The sequence below is a fragment of the Aquila chrysaetos genome, unplaced genomic scaffold, assembly GCF_900496995.4.
Source record: "Aquila chrysaetos chrysaetos unplaced genomic scaffold, bAquChr1.4, whole genome shotgun sequence".
In the NCBI taxonomy this organism is placed as follows: Eukaryota; Metazoa; Chordata; class Aves; order Accipitriformes; family Accipitridae; genus Aquila; species Aquila chrysaetos.
In genome coordinates this window covers 1-11,102 of record NW_024470390.1, presented here as the reverse complement: position 1 = coordinate 11,102, position 11,102 = coordinate 1, and the positions used below count along the sequence as shown (strand labels likewise).

General features: G+C 64.7%; 2 protein-coding genes across 9 annotated transcripts; both read left to right on the top strand.

Annotated features, from left to right (window-relative positions):
* The first annotated feature begins 94 nt into the window (after positions 1 to 94).
* Positions 95 to 3,041, top strand: KPTN (kaptin, actin binding protein). 8 transcript variants are annotated; one of them, XR_005931913.1, is made up of 8 exons: positions 95 to 421; positions 876 to 920; positions 1,355 to 1,385; positions 1,881 to 1,954; positions 2,050 to 2,159; positions 2,435 to 2,607; positions 2,780 to 2,849; positions 2,922 to 2,957. XR_005931913.1 is itself a non-coding variant. In XM_041121877.1 (8 exons), the coding sequence occupies exons 1-8, from the start codon at positions 124 to 126 to the stop codon at positions 2,930 to 2,932; spliced, it is 786 nt and encodes a 261-aa protein (XP_040977811.1). In that variant the 5' UTR covers positions 95 to 123; the 3' UTR covers positions 2,933 to 3,041. The 8 variants fall into 8 exon arrangements, 6 of the variants coding, with proteins under 6 accessions (XP_040977811.1, XP_040977812.1, XP_040977813.1 ...); XM_041121877.1 differs by having other exon boundaries at positions 2,509 to 2,605; positions 2,730 to 2,849; positions 2,922 to 3,041; XM_041121878.1 differs by having other exon boundaries at positions 2,509 to 2,607; positions 2,922 to 3,041.
* A 22-nt stretch (positions 3,042 to 3,063) lies between these two features.
* Positions 3,064 to 11,097, top strand: LOC115338163 (sodium/calcium exchanger 2-like; the record flags this gene model as incomplete). Its single annotated transcript, XM_030006600.2, has 7 exons — positions 3,064 to 3,326; positions 3,410 to 4,076; positions 7,803 to 9,568; positions 10,160 to 10,263; positions 10,383 to 10,400; positions 10,837 to 10,961; positions 11,062 to 11,097. Coding segments are annotated over exons 3-7 (2,034 nt in total), but the record flags the coding sequence as incomplete, so codon positions are not given.
* Between the last annotated feature and the right edge of the window lie 5 nt (positions 11,098 to 11,102).

The window sequence follows — 11,102 nt, the reverse complement described above, 5'->3', positions numbered from 1 at the left end:
CGCACACCCCGCCCCGGGGCGGAGCCATGCAGCAGCGAACGCCCCGCCCTAGGGATCGGAGCTACCCCCACCCCCCCCCAGCCGACTGGGGCGAGCGCGGCGCCGACGTGAGGCGTCGCGGCGATGACGTCGCGTCGGCGCCGGGCCGAGGAAGGCCCCCGCGGGGCGGGGCGGGGCGGTCCGCGGCGGTGCCGGTATCCGGTGCCGCCATGGCTGGTCCGGTGCCCGCTGGTGGAGGACAGCTTCAGCCGGCTGGCCTCGCAGAGCAACGTGTACGGGCTGGCGGCTCTGGAGGGCGGGGAGGGGCCCGGCGGGCTGCTGGCGGCGGCGCTGAAGGGGAAGGTGATTTACTTCCGGTACCATGACCTACGGCAGCGGCTGCGGCCCGTAGCCAGGGAACTGCAGTTCACCTACATCCCGGGTACGGGGGTCGGAGGGGAGGGGTTATAAGGGGTCATGGGGACGGGTTATGGAGGGTCAGGGAGAGGGGCTATGGGGGTCATGAGTCAGGGTTTACAGGGGATTAGGGGTTATAGGGGAGAGGTTGTAGGGGTCAGGGGTGAATGGTTATGAGGGGTCACAGGGAAGGGTTATGGGGTTAGGGGTCACAAGGAGGGGATACAAGACAGGGTTATGGGGGTCAAGGGGCATGGGGAACAGTCTGGGTCAGGGGTCACAGGGGGGCAGAGGGCAAAGGGCAGGGGTTTGGGTGGCTCCTGGGGGGGACAGGCCTGTGCGGGGTCCCGGGGGGCTGGGGGGGCTCCTGGGGGGCTCTTGGGGGTCTGGGGGGCTGTGGGGGAGGGGGAGGCCGCCCCCCCCGAGGGTCCGCTGCTACAGTTGATGCCGAGATGGTGTCCATCAACTCCTTCCCAAAGTTGCCCCCCCAGTGCGGCCTCGTCGTCAGCATCACCTTCATCAAGGTACGGCCCTGCGGTGGGGGGGGGGGAGTCCATCCCGGTCCCACCCCCTCTGCCACTCCTCCCAGGACTCCGGGGACAAAGCCAGCCCCTTTCTCAACATTTACTGCGACTACGAGCCGGGCTCTGAGTATGACCTCAACTCTGTGGCGTGTGTGTCCCCCCCCGGGGCTCTGGGTCCCCCCAGGAGGACACAGCGGGTGCCAGGGGCTCTCGGCGCAGCCCCTGGCCCTGGGCTCCCCTCTTCCCCACAGAGAGTTGCCTCAACCTGGAGTTCCAGTTCACCCTGTTCCAGCTCTGCCACACCGAGTGCGTACCCCACCCCCTGCCACACCCCGCAGCCCTGCCCCAGCACCCCCCACCCCAGCACCCTCCCTCCTCCGTCCTCACAGGGTCTGCATCGGTGACAAACCCAAGACGGTTTTTCTGCTGAGCAGGAACAATCCCTCCGTCCGCCTCTACAAGGAGGTGAGCAGAGCCCCCGCCGTCACCCCGCTTTTCCCACTGGTTTTCCCGCTGTTTTCCTTGCTTTTCCCGCTGTTTTCTTCACTTTTCCAGCTTTTTTCTTGCCTTCCCCACTTTTTTCCTTGCTTTTCCCACTTTTTTCTCGCTTCCCCCCTTTTTTCCTTTCCCCCCTTTTTCCCCACCTTTCCCACTTCCCCCCACTTTTCCCTCTTTTTTCCTCGCTTTTCACACTTTCTCTTGTGCTTCCCCCTTTCTCTTCACTTTTTCTGCTTTTCCCCCCGCTTTTCCTGCTTTTTTCCTTGCTTTTTGCACTTTTTCTCTCGCTTTCCCTCTTTTTTTCCCTGCTTTTCCTGCTTTTTCTCTCGGTTATCCCACTTTTTTTGCTTTTTCCTCTTTTCCCTCGCTTTCCCCACTTCTTTCCTCACTTTCCCCGCTTTTTCCCCCATTTCCCCCCTCCTGCCCCAGCACAGCCCAGCCCCACTCTCCCCCCCCCAACAGAACGAAGGCTCGCACCAGTTTGAGGAGCAGCCGGTCCAGCACCTCTTCCCGGAGCTCCAGGACCTGCCCAGCAAGTATGACAATGACGACGGGGGTTCAGGGGGGTTCAGGGGGGGTTGCGGCCCCCCCCCCTCCAACCAGGGCTCAGCTCCCCTCCCCCGCCCCGCAGCGTCCTCTGGCTCGACGTCTGCAACATCCCCGGCGCCGGCCAGCACATCACCGCCTTCGGTTGCCAGAGCGGCTACGTCCGCGTCGCTCGGGTGGACCAGGCCAGTCGAGGTGAGAACCGGCTACCGCGCCGACCGCCGTCTTCCCCCTTTCCCGCACGGAATTAACGATCCTGGCGCTGTTAAATCAGCTGCTATGGCATGGCTTATCAATCCCAGCACTGTTACGGCACGGTTTATCTGGTTTAGCCCCGCGGCAACCCAAGGGGGATTAATGGGCTCAAGGGAGAGGGTGGGCGATCGTCAGAAAAATGGGTTGGGGTGCGCTTTCAGTCCTTGGATCCAATGCTGGATCCTTCCCGGCTCCTGGTTGCGCCCTGGGAGAAGGCAGGATGGTGTCAGTGGGACTGGGAGCCCCATCCCAGCCAACGGATCCCTGCGGCAACCGCTCTCTGTCACAGCGGTGCTCCAGAGCTGGAGTATCCAGCAGGATGGTCCCATCTCCAAGGTCCTGGTGTTCCCGCTGCCATCGGAGCTGGGAGCCGGCACAGCCCAGGATGGGACGGGGACGGGGACAGCTGGTTCTATGCGGCGGCCCGTGGCACTGATCCCTTGCCTGCCGCCGCACCACGGGCTCTCCGGAGCTCCGGTTTCCCTCCCCGCCTCCGGCAAATCTCTCCGCAGCCCCTCGGAGCCCGTGACGCCCATCCCACCACCTTCTCCTTCTCCCAGGTGACGCCATCGCCGCGCAGGGCTACAGCGTCCTCGTCACCAGCACCATCGAGCTCTCCGTGGTGTACAGGTGAGTGCCAGGACCGCAGCACAGGACCCTTGCCTCGCTCCTCTTCACCACCCAGCACCACTCCCCAACCAGGGACATCTTAACCAACGGACTGGGCAACCAGTTGATTTTACTGGCCAGTGACCAGTACAACAGCGTCCTCTGCGTGCTGGTGACCGATGTTGACTTTGACGGCGCCTGCGAGATCTTCCTCGGCACTTATGGGCAGGTGGGTGATGCTGTAAGCCAGTGGGCCGCGCAACCGCCCTGCTGGCATAGACCCCCCCAACCCAACTTCCTCACATCCTCTCTCTGCTGCCGCAGGAGCTCCTCTGTTACAAATACACCAGCGCCGCAGGGAATCCGCCCGGCGAATTCCGTCTCCTTTGGACGCGGCGCTTCCCCAGCCCGCTGCTTTCCATGCTCTACACCGACCTGACCGCCGACGGGCTCTGCGAGTCGGCCGTCGTCTGCCTGAAGGGGCTCCGCATCCTGCAGGTGAGCGTCACCGCGTCATGGTGGTGGTGATTCTGTGCCTGGTTACCCCCCACGGGCTTCACCCCACATCTCCCCAACAGCAGCACAGCCTGGAACCGATGGCCTGGCGCATCCTGGAGCAGCTTTGGGTGGAAGCGGAGTGCCGAGCCTGGTGCGGGGTGGTGGTTGAGTGACCTAGCTGCAAAAGAGGATGCTGAAGACGACGCTGGTATCCCCCGGCCTTGACGGTGGCGAGACTGCTGCCAGCTTGGATGTACCCCAACCTGTCGCACCCCCCCCCCTCCCTGCCAATAAATGTGTGCCCGGCATCCTGCCACCAGCCCTGGCTTCTCTGGTGAACGCCAGCGGGGGCCGGGAAAGCTCCTCTGGCATTGGGGGGGGGGATGGGACATGGCTGGTGGCCAAACCACTGGGTGGGGACGGCAGAGGGGGACCCCAGACCCGTCACCAAACACCTTGTTTTTTGGGGTCAGACCCTTGGCACGCCTCCGGCACCCACTGCCCATCATTGGTGGCGTGCTGGCAGCTTCCAACCTCTGTGCCGGCAGCCTCCATGCCAGTCGCCTCCCCTCCTCGCTGCGGCGCGATCGCATCTGGTTCCTGCGCTAATTGTGCCAGAGCTGGGGAAGGGCCGAACGCGGGGAGGTGCCGGCGCGGAGCCGTTGCCGGAGAAGCCGGAATCCGGCTTTGGGCGATGCCGAAGAGCCCCCCCCCTGCGTCTGGAGAATCGGGGGTGACTCATCCCAGCAGGTGACGGGGGCTGCGGCTGGGGGAGACCCCCAGCCCTGTGGGCGACAGGGGCCTAGGCTTCTTTGGGGAGGGGGTTGGTGTGGGGCTGGGGCCCCCCCTGTTTTTTTGGGGACCCGCTGTTCCTTGGGCAGGTGTGACCGGGGGGATCCCCAGCTTCATGGGTGTGCATGGCCAGAGGACACCCCCCCCCCGACCCTTGCTCCTTGGGGCCCTGCCCCCCAATGGGTTTGTGTGACTGGTGGACCCCCAGCTCCTTGAGGACCCCCCCAACGGGTGTGGGTGACCGAGGGGACCCCCAGCTCCTTGGGGATTCCCCCCCCCAATGGGTGTGGGTGACCAGGGGGGACTCCAGGTCCTTGGGGACTCCCCCCCCCAGTGGGTGTGTGAGACCAGGGGGATCCCCCAATGGGTGTGGGTGACCGGGGCGCCCCCCCATCTCCCCGCCACAGGGAACGTCGTACAAGCCCCAGGGACCCGGCTGCCCTGCCGGGAAGGGGAAACTGAGGCACGGCTGGGGTTGGGGGGGGGTCAGTCCCGGGGGTGGGGTCCGGGCACGGCGCTGGGCAGCGGCCGGTGGAGCTGTCCGCTCCCCGATGCTGAACGGCGGAGGGGGACCACGGGGGGGGACCGGGGGGGTCCCGGTGGCCCCGGGGGGGGTCGGGAGTCTCGGAAGGGGTATTGAGGGTCCCGGGGGGGTCGCGGGGGTCCCCAGGGGATCTCAGGGGTCCCAGGGGGGTGTCGGGGGGGGTCCTGGGAGGGGCTCGGGGATCCTGGTGGGGGGTCCCGGGGGTCCCTCTCCCTGCACCCCTCGTTGCTGCTGCCCGGTGCGGGGGCTCCCCCCGTCCGTGCTCCGCCCCCCCCCCCCCCCCGCCCGGCATCGCCATGGAGAAGTAACTCGCGGCGGCGGCGGAGCGGAGCCGGCGGCGGCTCCGGGGGGGGGCACGGAGCGGAGCCGCAGCCCAGGTAGGAGCCGGGGGGGATCCGGGGGGGTCCCCCCTTATCCCGGGATTCCCCACCCCCCCCCCCTTTCATTCCCCTCCACCTGAGGATTCCGCTCAGCCCGGGGGGAGACCCGGGACCCCCCAACCGCCCCCCCCATAAGCGGGGATCCCCCCCCCAATTTCCCCTGCCGGGGCAGTGTCGTGTCCCCCCCCACCCCTTTTTGGGGTCATCCTCCTCCTCCAGGACCCCCCCAAGCCGCCAGAGCGCAGGGACACCCCCCCCCCATAGATAATTCACCACCATTTTTTGGGGGGGAAAATGAAGGTTTTGGTGGACATAATGGTGGGAGCGCATCGGGGGGGGGGGGGGGGGGTCACTCACTTCGTATTCCCTAATCCCAGCCAACGAGTGTTTAAAAAAAAAAAACCCCGCTGAGTTCTTATCCATAGAAACAGGTGGTTTGTTTTTTTTTGGGGGGGGGGCAACCCCCAAATTTCCCCCCAGATCTCTTTTTTTTGGGGGGGACAACACACCACTGGTTCCATCAGCCGCCTCCGCTCCCAGCAGGCAATTATCCAGTGGAGAATCCGACTAGGAAAAGGATTTACCGTATCGTAAAGCCTTTTTTCCTCCCCCCCTCCATTTCCCAATCCTGACGATGTTGGAGAGCTCTGGATATAAAAAAATTATGATTAAAGCCCCCAAAAACCTGGGAGATGGGATGCATTGGGAAAAGACCAGTGGGATACGGATACATCCCACCACCCTCCCCATGCGCTCCCACCCTAGCCCCCCCCCCCAGCCCTGCTTAAGCAGGGCTGGGGGGGGGCTCGGGCAGGAGTGCAAGGGATGGGAAAAAAATGGGAATTTTTGGGCCAGGCTCCTCGCACGTCCCCTTTCCACCCCTGATTTTCCTGGGAACTGGGGTCCCCCTTTGGGGGGATGCGCTTGGATTATTCTGGAAGGGAATCGGCAGCTCCATCCCAATCCGGGGGGGGATCCCCAGGGATGGAGGATCGGGGCGGGGGGGATCCCTGAGCTCGGTCTGTCCGTTCCCGTAAGGATGCTCCTCCAAAACCAGCCGCTTCCGTAGCGCTTCTTTTCCCCTTTCGCTCTTCATCCTCCTCTTCCTCGACACCTTCATCTTTGCATCCCTTTTCCAGTGACCGCAGAGCATCTCCCCAATTCCGGGTTGGGATTTTTTTTCCTCCCCGAATCCAGTTTTAATTCCTGGTTCCGTGGCCTCCGGCCCTTGCAGCATCTCAGGGGGTTCCCATTGCGGCCGCGGGGGTCTCAGCGTCGGGGGCTGGAAATACTCGGGGAAGTTTTCCCATCGTACTCCCAAAAGCGTGTTTTTAAACCCAAATTCAATGTTTGCGGCCAACCATCGCCAGCAAAGGCTTTGCCAGGAGGGGGACGGGGCTCACCCCTTGAAACAAGGGATGCTGGGGGTGCCAGTGGAGGCTTATTCTGGGTACAAATCCCTTGGGAATGGCAAACGCTGCCTGGCTGGAGCCCTGGGAAATCCGGGCTGGGACGGGGATGGGGACAGATCCCCACCAGGTCCTGGTGACCCCGCGGCACGAAACCTTTGCTGGGAGATTTCTCATCTGCTCGGAGCCCGTCGCTCCAGACGGGGGAAAAAAAAAACCTGCTCCAAGAGTCGCGTTGTCGCTTTTCCCACAAAATAAACCTCCCGGACAGTTTAATTGATGTTTCACCCAGCCGCTGGTAATGAGGCTATTAAATTAATTACAGCCGTGTTTGCGTTGGGAAGGGAGACGGCGTCTCCCCTGCCCCGAGAGGGCACGGGTTGGGGGCGGCTTCGCTCCCCGCTCCCCCCGCCTTCCCCGGGCGGGTCCGGATCCGTCCCCGGTTTCGGGGATTTTGGTGCGGCTTCGTGCTCTGCCCCACTTGGGGCTGGATCCTGCACCGGCAGAACCGGCGATGCCGGCGGGCTGGGACCTGTCCCGGGGCTGCATCTGGCTCTGATGTCCCAGTGGGACCAGTGCGGTGGGACTGGGGCAGGGGAAGGTGCAGTGGGGCTGATGCAGTGGGGCAGCGCACCAAGCCCAGCCCAGCTCTGCCGCTGCACGTCCGCACCCCCCCAGCACCATTGCTGTCGCTGGCCCGGGGTGAGCTGGTGCCCCACGGCCCCACGTGGGGGGATGGCAACCGCTGGGGACCCACACCGGCCCCCTGCCACCCCTGCTCCCCACTGAGCTGTGGGGGCCCAACTGCCTCTGCCGCCCTGGCTGGGCTCACCTCCCCGTCACCGTTCCCCCCCTGTGGGGCAGAGGGCAGCAGTGCCGTGGGGCCAGTGGGAGGCATCGAGGGGGTGGCCGTTTGGGGTCCCCGTTCCCTCTCCATCACCCTTTTTATAGCCGTTCCCATCCTCTGTTGCCATGGGAACAACGCGGTTGCCAGGGTGGAGCCTGGGAGCGCCCACGCACCCCACAAACCCCCGGTGCTGCGGGCGGCCACCAGCCCTCACCGCTCTGCCGGGGCGCCAACATCCCCAGCCCCATGGTTGAGCATCGCCCCATGGCCGTGGTCTCCAGCCCCACGGTTGAGCATCACCCCATTGCCACGGTCCCCAGCCCCACGGTTGAGCATCACCCCATGGCCGTGGTCCCCAGAGGTGCTTTGGTGCAGAGCCGGTGCCGGGGTGGCAGAGGGGGATCATTGGCGCTTTCTGTCTCATCAGCACTAACGAGCTCATGCACCCCCCTGCCTTTAACGAGGATTCCCCGGCCCGGCGCTGAGCCCCCCTCTCTCCCACAGGTGGAAGCCGGTGGGATGGCGGCGTGGCAGGCGGTGCTGGTGGCCGCGGTGCTGCTGGCCGAGCCCTGCGCCCCCGAGCCGGCGGCCGAGGCCAACGGGACGTGCCAGGGCTCCAACCGCTGCCAGCCCGGCGTCCTGCTGCCCGTCTGGCAACCCGACAACCCCTCCTTCGGCGACAAGGCGGCCCGCGCCATCGTCTACTTCGTGGCCATGATGTACATGTTCCTGGGCGTCTCCATCATCGCCGACCGCTTCATGGCCTCCATCGAGGTCATCACCTCCAAGGAGAAGGAGATCACCATCACCAAGGCCAACGGGGAGACCAGCATCGGCACCGTCCGCATCTGGAACGAGACGGTCTCCAACCTCACCCTGATGGCGCTGGGCTCCTCGGCCCCCGAGATCCTCCTCTCCGTCATCGAGGTCTGCGGCCACAACTTCCAAGCGGGTGAGCTGGGACCCGGCACCATCGTGGGCAGCGCAGCCTTCAACATGTTCGTGGTCATCGCCGTCTGCGTCTACGTCATCCCCAGCGGCGAGAGCCGCAAGATCAAGCACTTGAGGGTCTTCTTCGTCACGGCCTCCTGGAGCATCTTCGCCTACATCTGGCTCTACCTGATCCTGGCCGTCATCTCCCCCGGGGTGGTGCAGGTCTGGGAAGCCCTCCTCACCCTCATCTTCTTCCCCGTCTGCGTGGTCTTCGCCTGGGCCGCCGACAAACGGCTCCTCTTCTACAAGTACGTCTACAAGCGCTACCGCGCCGACCCCCGCAGCGGCATCATCATTGGCACGGAGGGTGAGCTCCCCAAGGGCATCGAGATGGACGGCGGCTTCCCGGTCCCTGAGCGCCGCGAGGCCGAAGGCACCGGCGTCACCGCATCGCCTGCCCTGCCCGCCCCCACGCCGGAGGAGAAGGAGCTGGACGAGAGCCGCCGGGAAGTCATCCAGATCTTGAAGGACCTCAAGCAGAAGCACCCCGAGAAGGAGTTGGAGCAGCTGGTGGAGATGGCCAACTACTATGCCCTGCTCCACCAGCAGAAGAGCCGAGCTTTCTACCGCATCCAGGCCACCCGTATGATGACCGGTGCCGGCAACATCCTCAAGAAACACGTGGCCGAGTTCTCCAAGAGGTCCTCCACCCTCCTGGAGGTGCCCTCGGACGCCGAAGAGGAGACCTGCAGCCGTATCTTCTTCGAGCCGTGCCTGTACCACTGCCTGGAGAACTGCGGCTCGGTGACGCTCTCGGTGGCTTGCCAACACGGCGCCGAAGCCAACCACACCTTCTACGTGGACTACAAGACAGAGGACGGCTCGGCAAAGGCGGGCTCCGACTACGAGTACAGTGAGGGGACGCTGATCTTCAAGCCGGGGGAGACCCAGAAGGAGCTGAAGATCGGCATCATCGACGACGACATCTTCGAGGAGGACGAGCACTTCTTCGTCCGCCTCCTCAACCTCCGGGTGGGCGATGCCGAGGGGATGTTCGAGACCGACTCGGCCGAGCACCCCAAGGGTCGGTTGGTGGCTCCTTTGGTGGCCACCGTCACCATCTTGGACGACGACCACGCCGGCATCTTCACCTTCCAGGATCGGTTGCTGCACGTCAGCGAGTGCCAGGGGACGGTGGAGGTGAAGGTGGTCCGCAGCTCGGGCGCCCGCGGCACCGTCCTCCTGCCCTACCGCACGGTGGAGGGCACGGCCCGCGGCGGCGGCGTCCATTACGAGGACGCCTGCGGGGAGCTGGAGTTCAAGAACGACGAGACCGCGTGAGATACCGGCACCCCTGGGGGATGGTGGTGGAGGGAGGGGGACACTGGCGGTCGGGGAGCCGCCCTGTGTCACCCCTGGGGACACCGGGACGGGCACCCCAGTGCATGACCCTCTGGCATGGGTGCCCACCCCTTGCACGCCCCCCCCCCCCGTCACCCCCACATTAAATCGGGGCCCCACCCCCCGCCCCCAGCAGCATGGCAGGGGGCCTTCATTAGCCTGTTAATTGCAGTAATAAACCCCCATCCCCGCCCCGGGGGGGGGGAGGGGGGAGCACGGGGGGGGGGATGGATGGATGGATGAAGAGATGGACAGATGGACAGACAGACTGATGGATGGACAGACAGATGGATGGATAGACAGATGGATGGATGGATGGACAGATGGATGGCGGGATGGATGGATGGATAGAGTGGGCTCTGGTTGGGCCTTGCCACCCCGCACTGGGGACCAGTCCCTCCGCATGGGTCCCATGGGGCAGAAAGGGGATGGACGTGGCCAGCTCCCGCACCCCCCTCATCCCCCCCAGGGCATCGTGGGTCCCCCTGGGTGTGGCGGTGACGGCGCCACGTCCCCCCTGTCCCCAGGAAGACGCTGCAGGTGAAGATCGTGGACGACGAAGAGTACGAGAAGAAGGACAACTTCTTCATCGAGCTGGGGCAGCCGCGCTGGCTCAAACGGGGCATCTCGGGTACAGGTGGGGCTGGGGTGGGGCCAGGGTGGGGCCAGGGCAGGGCAGCTGGCTGCTGGGGTTCTTGGGGGGCTGAGCCCTGGTGCTGTCTCACCGCCTTCCCTCTCCCCTCTCCGCAGCCCTCCTGCTCACCCAAGGTAGGAGCCTTCATCATCCTCCTCCTCGGCCAGATGCTGGCGGGAGGCTGGATCCTGCTGTCCCCGTGTCCTGTGCCATGTGCCACCTACTGTGACACCATGCCATGTTCCCATTCCATGTCTATGCTGTGTCCCCATGCCACATTCCCATGCCTATGCCATGTCCCCATGACCATGCCATGTCCCCACACCCCACATTGTGTCCCCATGCCGTGTCCCCACACCGTCCCCATTCCATGTCACCCCATGTCCCCATTCTGTGTCCTCATGTCCATGCCATGTCCCCATGTCCATGCTGTGTCCCCATGCCATGTCCCCACAACCATGCCATGTCCCCACACCCCACATTGTGTCCCCATGCTATGTTCCTGCATGTCCCCACACTGTGTCCCCATGCCATGTCCCCATGCCATGTCCCCACACCGTGTCCCCGCAGCAGACGGTGATCGGAAGCTCTCCGCCGAGGAAGAGGAGGCTCGGCGCATCGCCGAGATGGGCAAACCCGTCCTGGGGGAGAACTGCAAGCTGGAGGTCATCATCGAGGAGTCCTACGACTTCAAGGTGACGAGGGGGGGACAAGGGACAGGGGGATGAGGGGACGGAGGGGCTGGGGGACACGGGGAGGGAACCCGGCCCATCCTCACCCCCCAAATCCCCGCAGAACACGGTGGACAAGCTGATCAAGAAGACCAACCTGGCCAT